The sequence below is a fragment of the Gekko japonicus genome, unplaced genomic scaffold (genome assembly GCF_001447785.1).
Source record: "Gekko japonicus isolate JY-2015 unplaced genomic scaffold, Gekko_japonicus_V1.1 scaffold1357, whole genome shotgun sequence".
Classification (NCBI taxonomy): Eukaryota; Metazoa; Chordata; class Lepidosauria; order Squamata; family Gekkonidae; genus Gekko; species Gekko japonicus.
Genome location: NW_015162522.1, coordinates 236,351 through 255,931, shown reverse-complemented (window position 1 = coordinate 255,931; position 19,581 = coordinate 236,351). Strand labels below are relative to the sequence as shown.

General features: G+C 40.9%; 1 protein-coding gene across 6 annotated transcripts in view; it reads left to right on the top strand.

Annotated features, from left to right (window-relative positions):
- DMD (dystrophin) overlaps positions 1-19,581 on the top strand; it is a 284,775-nt gene that overhangs the window by 232,318 nt on the left and 32,876 nt on the right. For 4 of the 6 annotated variants that reach the window (XM_015406249.1, XM_015406246.1, XM_015406251.1 and 1 more), the window contains 4 exons: positions 5,100-5,211; positions 8,917-9,053; positions 17,284-17,349; positions 19,164-19,229. In XM_015406249.1, coding sequence (XP_015261735.1) covers positions 5,100-5,211; positions 8,917-9,053; positions 17,284-17,349; positions 19,164-19,229 — 381 coding nt within the window. Of the gene's footprint in view, positions 1-5,099; positions 5,212-8,916; positions 9,054-9,701; positions 9,741-17,283; positions 17,350-19,163; positions 19,230-19,581 lie in introns of all 6 variants that reach the window. The other 2 variants (XM_015406250.1, XM_015406247.1) reach the window with 1 other exon arrangement.

Sequence of the window (19,581 nt, the reverse complement as noted above, 5' to 3'; positions counted from 1 at the left end):
CAGCCCCAAGATTGGCTGTACTGCCCCCTAGAGCCCCTCAAGGGGACTCCCCTTTGGTCATGCAGGGACCCCAGCCTGCAGTATATTCCCCAGCCAATGCCTCAATGCCACAAGATCAGAATACAGACAATGCATAGAGTCTATTAATGGTTCTACATGCAACCATTTTCCCCATCATTGAGTGGCTTTCTGTCATCTGATTGTGGTTTACATAAATTCAAGTCTTGTGAGTGATGTTTATATGAAGCTTTGTTCTAGTGAATCAGATTGTTGTTTAAAATTGCCTACTTTGGATAGTAGCTTTAAGTTGTCAGGCTTAAGTCTTTCCATGGCATAGGTCAATTCGGGGGGGATCGCAGTTCCCCCGGGTGAGGTGCGGGGGGGGGGGGACACAACAAAGCCCCGCCCCCTGCTTCCACCCACCCCGCTTCCAGCCCTCATTCAGCCAGGAGGAGGCAGGAGAAGAGGGAGGGTAAGTTGCTTCCTCCCCGCCTCTCCCCACCCCTGCCTGCCTGGGGCCAGGGAGGGCCTTCACGGGGCTTCCTCGCACTCCCGCCGGCCTTACAGGTCCACCGCCGGGCCCCCAACACTTCCAGTGATGTCAGGGGGTGTGGCCTTATGGCACACTTCCGGTGATGTCAGGGGGTGTGGCATATGCTAATGAGTTATGCTAATGAGTTCCCCTAGCTCTTTTTCTACGAAACGACCCCTGTTCCATGGTATGGTATTTGAGACCCTTTTGCCTGCAGGCCAACCTGAGCTCAGAGGTTTTAACAAATATAAGCTGACCTGTGTTCCAAAGACATGGTGATTCATTCCTCTAATTGGAATGTCTTTCTGTATTTGCTGAAAACTGACTGAAGAAAGGCATCATGTAATAAAATCTGGTCAACTGATAAACTATAAACTTGACTAGAAAACTAGCAGTATGAACTCACTAACTTCAATAGACTTAGAAGAGTATAATGCCGTTTAGGATTGCATCATAGGCCTCAGTTTCCATTGCTGTGAAACTACCATCTTGAAGGAAAGGGGTGGAGTGAGTTAACAGACAATCTGCAGCTATCCTCATCCACACAACTTCTGCCATTTATTTCAAGGGAGTGTGGATTTCTGACACTGGCTACACAATATGTAGAAAATTAGACAGCAAACACATACCACATACCATTGAAATGAAAGTGATTAAGGGCTTATCTATGTACTCCTGTCCAATGCTCCCTCTAAGCTGCGGAGTCTTGTGAGCAAAAATTCTACTTTGTGAGTTACTGGCATTAAAGTTGTGAGTGAGCAATTTGGCTGCTGTATAAATTAGTTCGCTCTGGAGCCATCCTTCCCGAGCTAAGACAAAAATATGTGAGCTGGAGGCTAAAAAACTGTGAGCTAGCTCACACTAACTCAGCTTAGAGGGAACACTGCTCCTGTCTAATTTATTATTTCAGTAGGATTTAGGCATTCTTAACTTTCTCCAGATGAACGAACTGTATTGGAAATCATGCCTCTCACAAAAGTTTTCCCCATGATGACTTTATGAAGTTCACAATGCACTTGTTCAAGTTGGTACAGCATATCTACATAGCATACTTTCTACAAGAATTCAAGTTAGTTTTGTCAAGCCCATTACCATGAGCCAAAAAAAAGGCTTTTATATCATGTTTAAGGGGATTTATGCAAACCTATATCCTTAAATTTATAAGGGATGTTGAGACAATGTGAGATTTTTCTGGAACTATTCAAAAGCAGCATTAGAACAAAACAGCCAATATTCTTAATTGTTAGTTGTTGACCTAGGCCTTCCTTCAATACACACACACAGAGAGAAAACACGCTAGAACTTGTAATTTGAGACATGGACTCAAGAAATGCAAGCCCTGGTGGTGTTTTCTGTCCCGAGGTGTGCCATATGTCCAACATCTGGAGCCTAGGTGGAACAGAAAGTGCAGCCCAGAAGTAAATGCCCTGTTTATACAAAATGCACAATTAATGTTTATGCTGACAGTCTGTTTTGCTAGCCAAGGGCTGGCAACCCCCAGACCCCCAGGCATTGTACGATGCCACAACATAACTCTCTCACTAATATAATATTAGGCCAACAAATAAGGAGTACCCTGATGGATCAGACCAAAGGTCCATCTAATTCAGCATCCCATTTTTGATCATGGCCAGCAAAACGTTTCTGGGAAGCTTACCAGCTGCATGTGAAAGCCTATACCTATTGTCTACCACCCCTTATTTAGAGAGACAGTGCCCTTGAACCATCAAGAGCCAGAACCACCACACACTTTAGAAACTAGGGTTTCCAGAATCATCCAGATTCGGGGGAGGGGATTCTTCTGTCATTTTACTTCCTGCTAGTATCATTTGAAAGGAAGAAAGTGGGATCTAGGCAAACAATAAATGGTCAATTACCATGTCTCTTTTTCTATGGGGATGGGAAAGTAGAACCATTAGAGTTTAGCAGGAATTAACTTCATTAGATTCTTTACTCTCAATCATGTGCAGTTTCCTTCAGCATTTACTAACCATAACACATACACACACAAATCGCAGCTGTGTGTGGACTTTGTGCTCTTTCAATGGGGAAGGAAAACAAGACTGCATTGGCATCAGAAATTTGAAAGCAAGAAGAAAAGGAGGGGGAGGAGAATAATAAAAGTAAAACTGAAATCCTATGCACGCATACTTCTGTTGAATTGAATAGGTCTTAATTCTGAGTAATGAAGTAGTGGGGTAGTGTGTGTGTCTTATAAGAAACACAAGATGAAAAGAGAGGAATATGGTGTAGAAACAGTGAGAAAGATAAAATTAAGAGTGTAAGTGAAGGAAGAATAAAAAGAAAAAACAGGCCAAGGTGAACAAATGTTTCTGCACATCTTCTGTCGAATAAGCCCAGTTAGACTTAGAACAAGTAAAATGCATAGGCTCATGATGTAGCTGAATGCATACATGAAGGGAAAAGGGAAGGGAAAGTAAGTGTGTGCCCCCCGTTGCATTTGGTTGATTAGACTGAGGGGCAGCTGTATTGGACTGTGGTCCAGAAGGCATCTTAGTACTTTCCTGGCCATAGCTGAATGGGAAGGTGGTGAAGCTGCTCTTCTTTCGTTAACACCTTCTCTGCACAGCAGAATAGGATGACTGACATGCACCCCTCTGGGAAGGAGAAAAACTCACCAATGTCTGAACAATTCTTCTTCTTTGGTGGCATCCCAGTCTGCTTCTTCCATTGCCAAGTGCACTACTTCCCCTCCCCCCCCCCCCCCCCCGGTCCCTTTGCATATCATCTCCAGTACAGGAAGCACAGCACACCGATTGGGGATAGGGAAGCAAGGCACATAGGCAGGCTTGTAGTGGTAGCTCTGAGCTCTTATATGATGCCAGCGCTGATGCTATCCTTATCTGGGGGTTCAGCTGGCAATTTAAATCTGTTGGGGCTTAAACCTTTGGAGTTGAGAAGCAAAACAATTTACAGCTTGCAAAGTAGAAAGCATTGTAGGCTAATTTATGGCTGCCAACTGTGGCCTGGGAAATTCTTGGAGAACTGGGGGCACTGCTCGTGGAGAGGGGAATTTGGGGAGTGATTTCACCAAGAATCTCTGGTATACCATAGCGATTGCTCTCTGAAGTCTCCATGTTCTTCAGGGGAACTGATCTCTGTTGTCTGGAGATCAGTTAGAATTCTGGGAGAACTCCAGACCCCACCTGGAGGTTGGCAACAGTAGTCAGCATTGAGGGGAAATGGGTTAGCATTCCGTAAGGGGGAGAAGCCATTTCCACAGATGTTCTTGTAACCCTTAGATTTACTGGAAAGCATAGCTGATGTACCCCCCTTTGTGACTAGTTGTTAACTGAAGTTCAGAAAGTTAAGCTGTTCAGAAAGAGTTGTAAAGTGTCTGGAAATTTTGTAGCCACAAGGAAAATGTTTATTCCATTTTTAAAAGGGAAAAAACCCCAAAATGTTGGGGAAAATTGAAATATTTGTAATATTTCCTTCTTAATCCATTTTTAACTACAAAACTAAATGTATATTTCACTTATTCCAAAAAGATAAAGTATTTTGATGGAGTTTTTTTGTTGTTCAGCACCCCCTAAAACCTTCAGTTTTTCTTTTCACATCTGTTTCAGCCCAGAGGCTGTTCTTGGGACCCTGAGACTCTGGGTAGGGAAGCCAAACTAATTGGCAGCAGGAGGGATGGACCATTACTGCAATAATTGGAGTCACTGAGATTCCAGGAACAGTGGGAGCTTGACCTGCTGCTAGGCTTTACATGCCCTAAAATATGAGAGTGAGTGAGTTGCATCTCTGGTTTCCAAAGTATATTTAAAAACCTGAGAATATTTCCTAGAGAGGAATAGCATGTAGAAAGTTCACTTGCAACTTCTGTATAAGATACATGTTATACTGCTATTCTGGCTATAAATTAAAATGAGGTGGCCAGAAATATAAGGACCTTAAACAATGGAAATTAAAGGGCAGTGTTTAGTCTTCCAATTGTTTGAAACAGGCAAGACCTATCTACAGCCTGGCTCAGGCAATGCACAAACTAAGAAATTAAACAATGATGAAAATACAAGTTGAATAAGATTTCTGTGTAGAGGCTGTGTCTTATGCCAACTGATGTTGAAGGAAAGAAACCAAATTAATTTTGAGACTCCAGTATAATAACTTTAAAAGATACTCAACTAATAATATATGCAACAGCACAACTAAGAGAGCCAGTTTGGTGTAGTGGTTAAGTGTGCGGACTCTAATCTGGGAGAACTGGGTTTGATTCCCCACTCCTCCACTTGCACCTGGCTGGATGACCTTGGGCAAGCCATAACTCTGGCACAGCTGTTCTTGAAAAAGCAGTTTCTGTCAAGAGTTCTCTCAGCCCCACCTACCTCACAGGGTGTCTGTTGTGGGGAGGGGAAGGGAAAGGAGTTTGTAAACCGCTCTGAGACACCTTTGGGTAGGGAAGGGTGGGGTATAAATCTAATCTCTTCTCTTCTTCTCTTCTAATTATACAAGAAGCTGGGGAAAATAGTGCTACTCATTGTGTTTAGAGTTGCAGTATTAAGCTTTATTCCTTGACATCTGAAATTGTATTTTTCTTCTCCAGGTATAGAAGTTTAAAGCATTTTAATTATGACATCTGCCAAAGTTGCTTCTTTTCTGGGCGCGTTGCAAAAGGTCATAAGATGCACTACCCAATGGTAGAATACTGTACACCAGTAAGTAACCCACTTGTGCTCTATTGGTGGTTTCTGGGAGAAGGCATTTGTATATGTTTTGTGTAAATTAATGGAGGTTTGATATACACTACTTTTGTGATTACATTATCCTGTATGCACTTGGTCTTTCAACCCCAGTGTTGTACAATGCATGGTGAGAAATAATAGCAGTTGAAATAATTAGGGACTGTTTACTACTCAGTCTTGATATGCTGCTATATCAAAACAGTAGTACACTAACAAGCTCCATGTTTAATGTAATATAATTAATTTTAATGTGTTCTACATTAATTCTAGGATGCTTTCAAAATATACCTAGTGTGGATGATAAAAATGAATTTACAACATACGATAGGATTTTAAAAAAAAAAAAAAATTACCTGACTAATGCTATTTTTAAAACTCATACTCCTGTAATTGCATTATAAGCTATCATCTACAGAAGTGAACTCTTTGAGAATTAGTTAACAGACAGTGATTTTGGCACATGGTTGTCTGTATGCTAGTTTTATGATAATAGTTACTTTTTGTTATAAAACCAGTCTTGATGTGAGAAGTATTTTAGGTCATATGTACAGGTCAAGGAGTCAAGAAAATAAAACTTTTTAGCAGTCAGAATAACGTGATGCTGGAGTAGGTTACTTTGTGGAAATTAAGACTGCTTACCCAGATGTTTTAATGAGGAAAGTGTATCTTTCTCACACTGTGTACTGGCTGTGATCAACATTCACCTTTTCCACATTATGAGAAATGCCATGGGTACGTGGTCTGTCTGCTAATTCTCTTAATACATGATCATTGATCCATCAAAGTCAGTTTTCTATAGTCAGACTGGCAGTTACTCTCCAGGGTTTGAGGCTGAGGTCTTTCACATCCCTACTGCCAGATCCATTTTAACTGAAGATACTGGGGATCCTCTGCATGCCAAGCAGATGATCTGCTATTGAGCCACAGCCTCTCCAATATCATTTAGAAATGCAGGTCTGAAAGAAAGTAATCGTTTGTTTAATCCCTGTTGAACATTCTTCTTTTGAGGTGTATGCTGTCATTTAGTTCCCCAATTATCTCTTAAAATTACAGGATTTGACTCAAGAAAAACTTTCTAGCAAATTAAGCCCAAAGAATTTTAAGGGTCTCCCTAAAGGTCAAATTCTGTGTCAGGAAGAATTTTTCCAAATCAGCATGTTGGGAGAGTTTAATCACATTCAGTGGTATATGATTTTGGTTCTGAAGTGAACACCATTGGGGATAATGAACACAAGAGAGCATAAGAGAAACCATGTTGGATCAGGCCAATGGCCCATCCAGTCCAAAAGCCAGGTGCCATCAGGAAGTCCACCAGCGGGGCCAGACAAGCAGGAGTGAAAAACTGTGTGCTGTAGAACATGTTAATATGTGGAAGCTCCTACTAGTGGCTGGTCTAACTGATTCTAAGTGCTATAGAGGTCTGTACTTTCTCGTGTTTGACTTGAAAGATTCTTTATATGTTAGGGTTCTTCTATTGGATACATACTCAGTTTGCCTAAAAGTAAAAATCAGTGCCCTGAGGTTTTAATCAAAGTTTTCGAAGTTTTCTTTTCCTCCTCATTCTGCCTGTGCTAAGATCATGACTGTGTTGTATTGTTGTGCATATCCAAGAGGAGGTGTAATTCAGACAAGTCTGAACAACTGTTCTGAGAACCAGAAAGAGAAAATTGTTAATCTTCAAAGTTATAAAGTGCATTAGCACTTTCCTCTGATCTGTAATTGGAGGCAGTTGGATCATAATAGATTGACTATTGTTTCTACTTGCCTCTTCCTGGCAAAGTCCCAAACTCTTCATTAAAATTAATGTCATATGTAAAATGACATCCATTTTTTAAGTGACTTTTCTACTGATAAAGACCATTGAGAAACTGCAAATTCTAATAACCAGTGTATTGAATTTATTATAAAACTCAAAGGGGAGAATAGTCTTCTAACTGGGAAACTTTCTTCTCAAAATACGTGAAGGGTCAGCTCTTTTTGTATAAACCCACACACCTGCTTAGGTTCTCAGATAAATTTCTTCTATATATTCCCAGAGCTGGCCCACCCTTAAGTTAATTTAGGTGATTATCTTGAGTGCCACAACTGGAGGGGCACCAAAACCAGTACTTTTGGCACCCTGTCTGCTTGTGGTGACAAAGTCTGCTGCAAGAAACAGCAGCCCTGGACAGCGCCCTGGCCCCAGTTAGGTGCCCTGTGGTGAGCTTGATCCTTCCTTCCTTCCCCCCTCCATCAGAGGGCCCTCTTCCCTCCCCCATCAGAGCCCTAGATGGGCTGTGGGGTAAGGCTGTTTTTGCTTCCTATCCACCCCTGTTGAGAGCAGTGGTAGTGCTTGAGTGGGGGGTGACTTCTCCATAGTGTGGGGTGAGGGGTGGACAGTGATTTCCCTGCAGTACAGCGAGGGGGGGAGGGCAGGGAGCAGCTTCTCTGAAGTGCAGGGGGAGGCACTGAAGGGTGCCAATACACCTAGGACACCAAAATTAATTGGTCTGGCCCTGTATGTGCCAACAGGCACAAACCTTTTTCTGCCATGTTATCTGGAAAAGGGTGAAGAGGGTATCTTTCTTGCTGTCTTTTTGAAGGCAATGCCCCACAGTTCTTTTCAGAGAGAATTCCCTTTTCAGACATAATACAGATATAAAAATTTGTGGTTTGAAAGGCATTGAGGCTGTGTTTTATTTTCTATGTAACCTGGGTTATTTTTCCCCAAAGGATGTGTTTTAAGTAATTGGTTTGTTAGCTGCTTCTAATATTCTGAGAGATGGAATATAATTTTTGACTTTAAATGAATGTATTTATTTTGTTGTTCATTATATACTTATTTAAAATACTTAAATCCTGCCTGTCAACCAGAAGGTCCCATGAGTGGTTAAAAACAACAACACTGAAATAGAAAATACTCTGAAACCAAGGAAGCAAATCATAATACAGCAGCACCAAAAGCATAAACAATAGAAGCAAGAAATAATTCAAGGACAACACTATTTACAAAAAGCAAAAATTGCATGAATATGTGTACAAATAATAAAATACAGGGCCAGCCAAAAGAAGCAGTTAAATACACACACACACACACACACACACACAGAGAGAGAGAGAGAGAGAGAGAGAGAGAGAGAGCGCAAATCTGATCTATCATGACCCTGCAAACCCCTATTGCCTCAAGAGTTGAAGTACATTCCTTGTAAGTGGGGCTTGCATGCAACTTATATTGGTGATCTATATGCCATTCATAGAATTATGAGTCAGAACAGGCTTGGGAAAGTTAATCTTCAAATTCTGAACACATGTTGGCCAATTATCTCAAGACACACTGGACCCTTTTCACAAACTACTGGATTTCCCTTGCCTCTCATTTAAACATAATAAATTGAGAATATAATAGATCTGCAAAATACAGCAAAATAATACTGTTAACATCTGCCATGTTTATGAACATGCCATTCAAATTATATGAACACATCCAAAATGTTGACTGGACAGCTCCACATACGTTTCTGGACTTGATACTGAAAAAAGCTTGTACATTTGCTCTAAATTATCAAAACTGTTTGAGGATAAGGAGGAAGTAGTGATAGGAAGTCAGTCAAATGTTTGGATGTCTGTCTCATGACTGCATGATGAAAAACTCTATGATGACACACTATAAAATTGATTTGATTGCAATACTGCTTTCAGACAACTTCAGGAGAAGATGTTCGTGATTTTGCCAAGGTATTGAAAAACAAATTCCGAACAAAGAGATACTTTGCAAAGCATCCACGAATGGGCTACTTGCCCGTACAAACAGTGTTGGAGGGAGACAACATGGAAACGTGAGTACAACAAATAAATTGTTTGTCATTTGACAAGCTCCTTGAGCCTTCCCAGTTGGCACCTAATCCCTTTACCTCCGAACTCCATAACACCTCTTTAGTTTATTACATTTTTGTTTCTTTTGGTTAAAAGGAAAACACAAGCTGGGGTTCCAATTGCCATCATGTCTTTCCTCACCTGCTAATTCTCCAATAATTTAATGTTTGATTAGCAGAAGAATAATGCCAGCTGTCTTATTAATTGCCTTGAAAGCCTTTACAGTGGATGGGTGTAATTTGAAAACTAGTTACCAGAAGACTGAATTGTGTGACACCTTCTCTTGTTGTGGAGAATCCTTTTTCTGTCCCTACTTCAGTTTGATTTCGATTTAAATTTACACTAACTTTCCTCTTCATATTCCTTCCTATATAATAATCTACAAAAAGATTTCTTTAAAATCTGGCTGAGATTTTCAGTCAGTAGTAACTGCATTACAGCTTGTTTCTTCTATCTTTTTGTTCACTTTATTATTTTGGCTGCTTCCCATTTACATTCATGTTGGTCTATTGAATTTTCTGGTTTTTGGGTTTCTTTTTAACTTTCTGTAATTATTTTGCTGCTCGATTGTTTCTGCCTCTCTCTTCACCTCCTCATTTTTTGTCTTGCAGTCCTGTTACTCTGATCAACTTCTGGCCAGTAGATTCTGCGTGAGTACTTTTGCTGAAGTGTGCCACTATTGCTGCTGCTGCTGCAGTCCCTCACATTTCTGTTTTTTGTTTTGAGTTTCTGGTCGTTTTTTTTAAGCATATGTTCATTTCCCTTCTCTTTTTTCCCCTAGTTCAATTTTCTGAAAAGAAAACAAAATTTACTCCAAATACAAATTTTTCTCTCTAGTGTCCTATGCAAGTTAACCTGTTCTTGGAGGATATACTCCAGTTGATTTAAGGACATGTTGTTGAACAATCATCCAGCTACGTAAAGAAGTGCAGAAATCAAATGCTTGAATTTCTGGCAAAAAAAAAAAAAAGCAGCTTTGGTTGGGGAAAAACATCTACAATTTCATTCTGGATTCTCTATTTCCTTATCTCTGTGTGCTGATTAGTTGCAATTAGATTGGTGTGCTGTTTATTTGTAGGTATAGATTTCTTCCTTCAGTTGGAGGATAGAATGAGGGTTACAGCAGAACATTCCTGCCTCACCCTTCTCACTGGAGCCCAAGTCTCCACAAAGTGCAGCTCCAGGTGGATAGGGACCCCTGAGGAATGACATGGGGAGAGGTCTATAGCAGGGAGGGGAATCAGTGGAAACTGCCAATTTAGTCTGGATCTAACCCATTGGAAGGAAATCACTGTGCTCAGCTTTGTCACCTTCACCCCAAAACACTCGCTGGATACTGGTGAATAATTACAAAGCCAGAATTTCTAGCTATTTCACTGTAATTTCAGTATGATTGAGAATGACAGTACTGTGAGATCCATCCAACATTAATTATTTCTATAAGTATTTTTTATTTCTGCAAGGAGTTACAGTTACACTTTTCTTAGAAGAAATCAGTCATACTTAAAAACACTTCCTTCATCTCAGATGAATTGTGCCTACATCAGTTGGAGAAGCAAAGCACTATTAGTTTTCAGCTGAGAGTCATTATTGTAAGACCTTATAAATTCACTGATAAATGCAGATATGAATAACCATTGGGTTGGTATCTGATGCTATCATTATAACTTTGAGGTTAGTCTTACTTATTTGCTTACACTACTTAAATCACACATCTACCAAATATTAGTGAACAAAGACTAAAATTAGTATGTGAATGCTACTAAAAAGATTCTGAGATGTGTGGCTTCTGCTGTATGTTTGCACTGAATGACTACTAAAGTAAGCATTGCTAAAATTGTAATTCACTGGGTACACGTGGTACAGACACATTGTAAATACTGAAGACACTGTGTCAAAGGAATGTCATTAACACTGGGAACCGGGCTGCCATCAGGGAACCAGTTTTATACCAAATGGCCATCTGATAGTAAATTTAGAATAGATTATAGTTCAGTGCATTCTTTGATCATTTAAAAATTAACACACAGTAAATACTTGGAAATGATGATATTATGAAATACCATAACATGTTTTGATTTCTTATTTATGCAGCTAAACATAAACTATATTAAACATAGTCTCTCTCACAAAACAACAGAGTAACCTGGGAAGACACTGTCTGATGTGCTGGTGGCATGCAACCCTTTCAGGTGCTACATGCACCATGTGCTAGTCTTGTTCACAATCTTTATCTTTCTGCTTCAGTGGCAGGTGAGAGAGAACTGGCTGGGCTCCTGGAGCAAGCATGGGATAGGGGTTAGAGGGTCAGACTGGGAGACCCAAGTTCAAGTTTGCCATGAAAGGTCTCTGGATGACCTTGGGCTCATTGCCTAACTATCTCATAGAGTGATGTTGTAAGGATAAAATGGAGGTAGGGATAAGTTGCTTTGGGCCACCATTGGGAAAGTATATAAAATTATATAAAATAAATAGTAAATACTTAAAAATCTTGTTCTGTATGTTGCTTCACCTGTTCTAACCCAGCACATCTTCTAAGTAAGCTGACTAATGGTATGTGTTTGTCAGAACAGATGAACTGAGCATACCATCTGTGAATACACGCAAGCATTATGCAAAGAAAATTGTGTGTGTGTGTATGTATATAGATAAGATACAAAGATTTTTCTTTCTCACACACACACATACAAACACACTTAGACATACCCATCAACAGAAAGTTCTGTGTTGCAGATTGATTTGTTTGTATATCTCCAACATCCAGTAGGAAATAAAGAACTTGTTAAGACATTCTCTGTGGAATTCATTTGACCAGAGAGACAGCCATTTCACATTGCAGTGTACATTGTTCCTATTTTTAACCAAAAAATAAAATTTACCTTCTAATGGTGCTTGTTACAGCAGAAGCAAATGCACATTCAAAATTTAGCATGGACTTGCTTTCACCCCATAATGTGTGAGACAGTTAAATGTTGTTTTTTTATCTGCATGAGCCCTTGAAGAGCTGAGACTGGTTTTGGCTTTATAAAAGATATTTCTGTGGTATGCATGTCTGACTTTTATCTTGTGGAATGAAAGCAAGTACATGTTAACTTTTGAACATAACACTGCCTTTTGTTAGAAAGTAAAGCCATTCTTATTGGTTTAAATTAGGATGAGTCAAAGAATAGAGAGTTTACTTTTTGACTGTGAAAAGCAAAGGCAAGAAAATACTAGATACGTGTGAGATCATTATAAAAGATTTCATTGTAATTCAGGGTAATTAGGCAAAGTTAAAACATGTTCTTCTTCATGGTCGCCTTGTATCATATAAATAGGCTCTGTACCTGGGCAGCGGCTCAGTTCAGGTTATTCCAGAGGAAGGCTTTTAAGTACAAAATCTCTTTGATACTGAACCATCATGCATGCTCAAGAGGAGGACATATTGCTTCCCTCTATGTTCTCTTTCAACTACAACCTGCTACCCAGCAATCCATTTCAGTGCTATCGTCTTCTTGCATACCCAGAATGGATACTTTGTTCTTTTCTTTTTTTCAACAAAGCGAACAGCTTTATTGTAGATACGAACAAGCGCTTGCCATAAGTCATAACCAGAACAGTTTAACATTGGGAGCTAGGCTCCTTTTAAACCTTCCCGGGCTAACGTAGCCACGCCTACTTACAATTAACAACCAATGAGGTTGTTCAGATAAAGTTCAATGAGCTTTCTTCTTGAAGGATGAGTATGACAGCTCATCAGTTGTGTGAGTTGTACAAAACCTTGGATTTGTCTTCAGGCCCATCTGTGGTTAAAACCACTCACCTTTGGAAGATGTTCAGATATGTACAGAGAAGTTCATTCAGATGGCCACATCAATTTGGTTTGAGGTCAAGTAGTGATCCCGAGTTTTCCAACTCATAGATTTACAGTGCAGTGCTAAGCAGAGCTACACCCTTCTAAATCCATTTAGGATATTGTGCTTAGAATGGTGAAACTCTGCTTAGATTGCACTGTTAGAGGATCACAGGCTTGCGGTTCTCCCATGTTGTGGACATAGTTTCAAGTAGCCAAGGACTTGTTGACGAAACTTTCCATTAATCCCACTGATGTCTCAATGCACTGAGCACCTCTATAAGGTTTGCAGGAAGGATGCAAGTTCTCATTCTGCACCTAACTCTGTCAGGGCATAGTAGCCTCCAACTGACAAAGAATATTGGAAATTGGATGCCATTGCAAATTTCAAATTTTATTCTTCAGCAGTGCTTTCTCTTGCATGACCAGCTAGTTACCCTATATGATGGAATACAAGATACTTCTTGTGATTGAGGTTTATAAGATTATGCATGGGAAAGAGCAGGTAGAGAAAGAGGTACTTTTCTCCCTTTCTCACAATACAAGAACTCGTGGGCACTCCATGAAATTGCTGAGCGGTCGGGTTAGAACAGATAAAAGGAAGTACTTCTTCACCCAAAGAGTGATTAACACTTGGAATTCACTGCCACAGGAAGTGGTGGCGGCTACAAGCATGGATGGCTTCAAAAGGGAATTAGATAAGCATATGGAGCAGAGGTCCATCAGTGGCTATAAGCCACAAGGTATAGATAGGGACTCTGGGGCAAGTGATGCTCTGTCATCTTGGTGCTTGGGGGGGTCAACAGTGGGATGGCTTCTAATGTCCTGGCCCCACTGGTGGACCTCCTGATGGCACTGGTATTTCTGGCCACTGTGTGATACAGAGTGTTGGACTGGATGGGCCTTTGGCCTGATCCAACATTGGCATCTCTTATGTTCTTATGTTCTACCAGGGTCTCTCATGACAGAATTGGAAGCGTTTCTGCCTGTTCATCTCTGCTTAGGGATGAGTTTCCTCATCATTTAAGCTGCCATTTAAGATACAAGACCACGGGCACTTTCACACATGCTAAGTAATGCGGTTTCAATCCACTTCAGCAACCGTTTGCAAGTAGATTTTGCCATTTCACACGGTAAAATCCAGTTGCAGAGTACATTGAAAGTGGACTGAAGGTGCATTATTTTGTGTGTGTGAAAGTGCCCCACACCTTGAAGGTTAATCTCTCTTCATTCAACTCATAGTGAAGACTATCTTCAAACACCTCATTTGGCTTTGCCTATCTGTCTCCTCCTCAGCCTTGTTTTGGAACCTTCAGCTTATGGTTTCTGAACTAATGAAAAAGCCCTTGGAAGTCCTGGCCACTTGCAGCCATTGTCAGCTATTCATGAAGGCAGCTTTCTTAGCGGCCATATAGGAGGTCCAGTGAATTCTGCACTCTGCATTCTGATCCACCTTACTTGCAGATGCACAGGAACAAGGCCATGCTCCTGCACGAAACCTCTCATTTCTGCCAAATGGAGAAATATGTACACCCTCCTGAGCTTCCTGGTAGAAGGATGATATAAAAATATACTAAATAGATAAATAACACTGGAAAACAAATGGGCATAGACCAAAAACCTGGAAAAGCAAAACCTGATAGTGGGCTAAAGTTGGAAAGCTGGAATTTGTGGTGTACTGGGGCTGACAAAACATACCAGTATAGAATACACAGGAGCACTGGCCTAGTTTTCAGTTATGTCCTTACTGTTCTCCAGAACTGCTTTGTGCTGCTCATTTATTTCCTACTGTGAATGCAAAGGCATTTACAGTGGCAACAGAGTGTCCACTGGTAGTTTCCCCTTGCCTCAGCTTAATTTGCCCAGTCTGACCTGAACTCATCAGGGCTTGGGACTTTAGCAGGATTGGCAGGTCGATCCTTGAATGGGAGACCACCAAGGAAGACTGGTGTTGTTGCAGAGAGAAAACCAACTCTGCTCATCTCATGCCTGAAATGCCTCATCGAAGGAGTAGCCATGAGTTGGTTGCAACTTGATGCCATGTTCTTCTCCTTCAGCCCTTCAACATGGCTTTTATCCCATTTATTACTGCCAGAGGCCTTTCCAGGCTTTTTTAAAAAGGCAGTTGCTAGATCATGGCCCCGGTCACACGGGCCGGATATCGCGGGGGGGAGGCGTGGCTGTTTGCCCCGGGGCAAAATAACATGTGGTTGCGTGATCAGACGTTCCGTGGAGGTCCCGGGGGGAGGTGCCGATCACAGGACAATCCTGCGGTGCGGCAAAGAAGCAGCGCGGTGTGGCAAACGGGGTTTTTTTCTGTACACCAAAGTATGTGCATGCTCCGTTGGGTGCTTGTGCGCATCCATGGAGACTTGGGGGGGGAACCTTTTTGTAAGGGGACATGGGCAGGCACTGGATGCCACCGGAAACACGATCAGATGCCCGCCCTTGCCCCACAGTTACCGGAAACTAATACCTCGGAGGTACTAGTTTTTTACCCCGCATCTTCGGCGGGAAGCCTCAGGTGAGCCACGGGAGCTCTATGCTTCCCAGATGTGGCAGTGAGATCACGCCCGGAAAATCCGCCTATCTTCTGTCTCTCTAGCATGGCTAATGTTCCGTGTGACCGCAGCCCATCATACCGTGATTATGTGACCACGCTGTAGTGCAACCTATACTCTGAATTGGTACGTTTGTTTTGTTGGTTTTTTTAAAAAGTTAATCCCCATCAATTATTGTTGCAAACTCACAGCATTTCATTTTAAAATGATAGCTCACAACCAGAGGAACAAGTCAGTAGATTGTGGTAATATACTGCTACAACCTCACAATGGCATAGCAATCTAACAATTGATTTTTTAAAAGAACCGGCCCCCACCCACCCTCAGTGGTAAAGGAGAGGAAATGGTGACTACAGGGACTGTGAAAAGGAAAATGGCACCCATGTGGGTGGGACCTGCAAAAAATGTGACCTTCCTATCCATGCTGTATGTAAAGCCACTTTAATTGAGATCTTTCAAAAAACATTGTATCAAAGTAGGTTTGGGCAATATTGCACCAAAGCAGGGGAAATGCAGAAAGTGAATGATTAGGGGATGATGTCATGTGAATGCTCCAAAAAACCATGCTCCAGTACAGGAGCGAAATGGGATCAAAATCTGTGTGGAAACTACCCAAGTCTGAGGATAAATTCATTCATCAAAATCATAGGAATGGAAGATAGCGAAAAAACCTGGGAAAAAACCAGCGCTGTAAAAACCTAGGAAAAATATTTCCCTCCAGATTAGACAGACAAACTAGATAGGAACAGGGATATATCCCCAACTGACTTTGGCTCAGGAATTTAAACAGTAGTGCACCTGGTCTTCCCATTTTCTTTTTAAATAGAAAAAGTAGATAAAGTGCATGTTTGTTCATACTAGAGTAATGATCGATAAAGTTAAGTCAATACACGCCTAACAACTTAGATGTGTGTTGAGGGAAGCAGATTGCTTACTGATGCATTCAGGTGCTTACACAAAGTCTTGCATTGTCCTTCAAGCATATTGGCCACTAATTCATACAGTGTGATCAACATTTTGGTCCATGGACTTTTACCCTCACACACATACACACACAAAATAGGATGCTGATCTAAAAGCATCATTGTGAGTTCTCTATGCTTCAGCTAAGATTTTTTCTTAATAAAGTGTGATAAAAGCTCTGTTCATCTGTTACAGTGGATGCATGTACATCCTGCATGTATGTGCATATGTTTGTCTATAAGAAAGAACCAACACATGTTCACTGTACAAAGGAAACAGTACCTGGTTAAATGTGGGGTTTATATCACATGTTCAGCTGTACATATGTTGAATATGACATGAGAATTACTCAACACACATATAAAGAAAAATCAAGTGTACATGTGTTCATTGTAACATGAACTGGGCTACTGTAAAGAGGAACTGTACTTAATATGTACCACAATTAATAGTAAAACAAGCTCTGAGCATAAGACAATGACTGAAGCAGTATTAATGAAGCATACAAGTGATGTGGCTGTAATGAAAGCTTGCCTATAAGAAAACACTTCGACAAGAAGGTATCCACAGATCAGTTTTGGTCTTTATTTTTATGTGTACTGAAAAATCCTAAGTCTATCAGAAACTTTTCATCCCAGCTGGCTTTTGTCCATTTCCACAAAACATTTTCTTGCAGGTAGCTTGAGGAAGCAGACAAACTACTTGGGTTTCAACTATTATTTCCTATTTCCTAGACTCAAAAAGACATACTGGCGTGAGGCTAATAATGCCATCATGTGTTTTCCCTTTCTAAGACAATATTACTTGTGTGATTAATCAGTGTTTTCTGCCTTATAGGCCTGCCTCGTCCCCTCAGCTATCACATGACGATACTCATTCACGCATTGAACATTATGCTAGCAGGTATGAGACCAGCTGGATGGTTAAGCTGATCTTCCTTGAAATAAGTTTAAAATTGGGGGAAATCATCATCATCACACAAGCTTTAAGAAATGGACCAGGTTCATTTAAATCTCCAAGGACAGACAGTATACATATCTCCTGCTTCCTACTAATAAGCTTAACAACTAACTTGCTTGCAGAATGGCCTAATGAAGTTTAGAATGAACATACAACTGATTTGAATAGAAAACTCTGATGCATGCTTTCGGTTTAAATCTAACATTCGGATTCCATATAAAACTTCATTATATATCCTTCTTTTCAGAGGTGTGCTTTAGTGGAATCCCGAAATGATCATATTCCACAAGACAGTAGTGCCATCCAATTCCTTTAATTCTCTGTATGCAAGCGATTAGTGATATAGCTTCTGAAGATTATGGGGCAAAATATTTATCTAATGTGTACAGTAATCATACCACACTACTATAGTTAATATTTTTTAAAAATATCAACAGTAGAGTATTGGCTAAATTCCAATTTGAGGTGTTTTTTTCTGCAGATGAAGGAAACTTAACCGGGTTGCTCTAGCTAAAAGAAATCTATTTGAAGTCATACTCAAGAAGAAAAAGTTGTACTGGTGTTTTCTACATACCATGACTCAAAGAGGCATACATGTTTTCTCAGCTCTGATAGCTACATTGCCAGGTCTGGAGCAATCTGTTCAAAACTCCAGATTTGATAGACCTTTCATAGGACAAGGATAGAAGGCAGAGATAATTTCACAAGGCTAACATTAGGATAGAAGGAGGACTATGTGTATTTCACAAATAAACAGTGTGTAAACCTGGGATGAATGGATTTTAATATTAAGATTATTTCCACTGGAGTAGTCTACATTCATTATCCTTGATGTACATTCACAATATGTGCACATGCCGTTCTTGTATACCCACACCAGATAGATGCAGAGAATGGGGCCAGGTACAAGCAAGGATAATTTTTCTACAAACCCAGGCAACCCCACAGGTTTGCAGAAGAATGTGAAAACAAAAATTGGGGGTTTAAATCACTCCCAACGAAGGTAATGTTGTCTGCTCATGTGCAGCAGTCAGCTGAGTCTGTGTCCTCGGTTGCAGCTGGGGTGCCGGCTCAGAGACAGGCACTGCTGTGAAGGACAGCTCCTCCACCACCGCCTCTCCTTTGCAGGTCAGCAGGCCAGAAAAGGAGCAGGAGCTGCCACTCCCACACATACTGCCTGACCAAGGCAGAGGCACTGTAGGGGTCAGGGGACAAGAGCCACCCCCCACTGCCCCTTGAGCTAGGCAGGTGGGCAGGGGAGGAGGAGCAAGATCCCCCTCCCCGCTGCCATATCAGCCAGGCTGGTTGTGGGGATGGCACTACAGCTGAGTGGGCTGGCCAGCCTGCTAGCGGGAGAAGGCTGGGCAGCTGTGGAGCATATGGGGGAAAGCAGGAGAGAGCTGGAGTTAGTGGGGCAACCTCATTTGCAAGGCATGTGGCATCTCTTAGGGAGACAAGTGGATTGCCCAGCAAGGGGTGGGGGAAACAAAAGGATGGGACCCCCCACAAGTCTCATGGTTCCCTATGTGGCTTTATTTGAGATTTAATTTACTAGACTGCTATTAAGAGGCACTTAGTCTTTCATGTAGTTATAGACCAACTTAAACAGTAGTCACATGAAAGGTCATGGTTATTTATTTTTTGATTTCTTATGCTGATGTTAGTGTCATGATAGTATCATGTCTTTTTGCATATTTCAGGAGTGTCTTTAATAGGAAGGTATCTAACGAGATTTAAGGTGTCTGTCTTTTTCACAGGCTAGCAGAAATGGAGAACACAAACGGAACATACCTGAATGATAGCATTTCTCCTAATGAGAGCATGTAAGTGTATTATATGTGCTGAACTTAACTGTGTATATATGCTTTCAAGTTTCAGTATTGAGTTCTTACCTAGCAATGGCTAACATTGATATAACAGAGAAGATTGCCAAACAGTAATGTTAAAATATCATTAAGATCACTTTTTTCAGTATTTATTTCAGAGTTGCCACTACAGGCAACAACATATTAAGTGGCATTGGGTTGGGTATTTTTCTTAACTAGGTTTGGGTACCAGAAAATGAAAATAGTAAGCAAACCAGACACACTGATGCTTATACAGCATTAAGAAATCCTCCCTAAGTCACAGTGGTGACTGACGAAAGGTAGAAGACGTGCACAGAAATGTGCATGT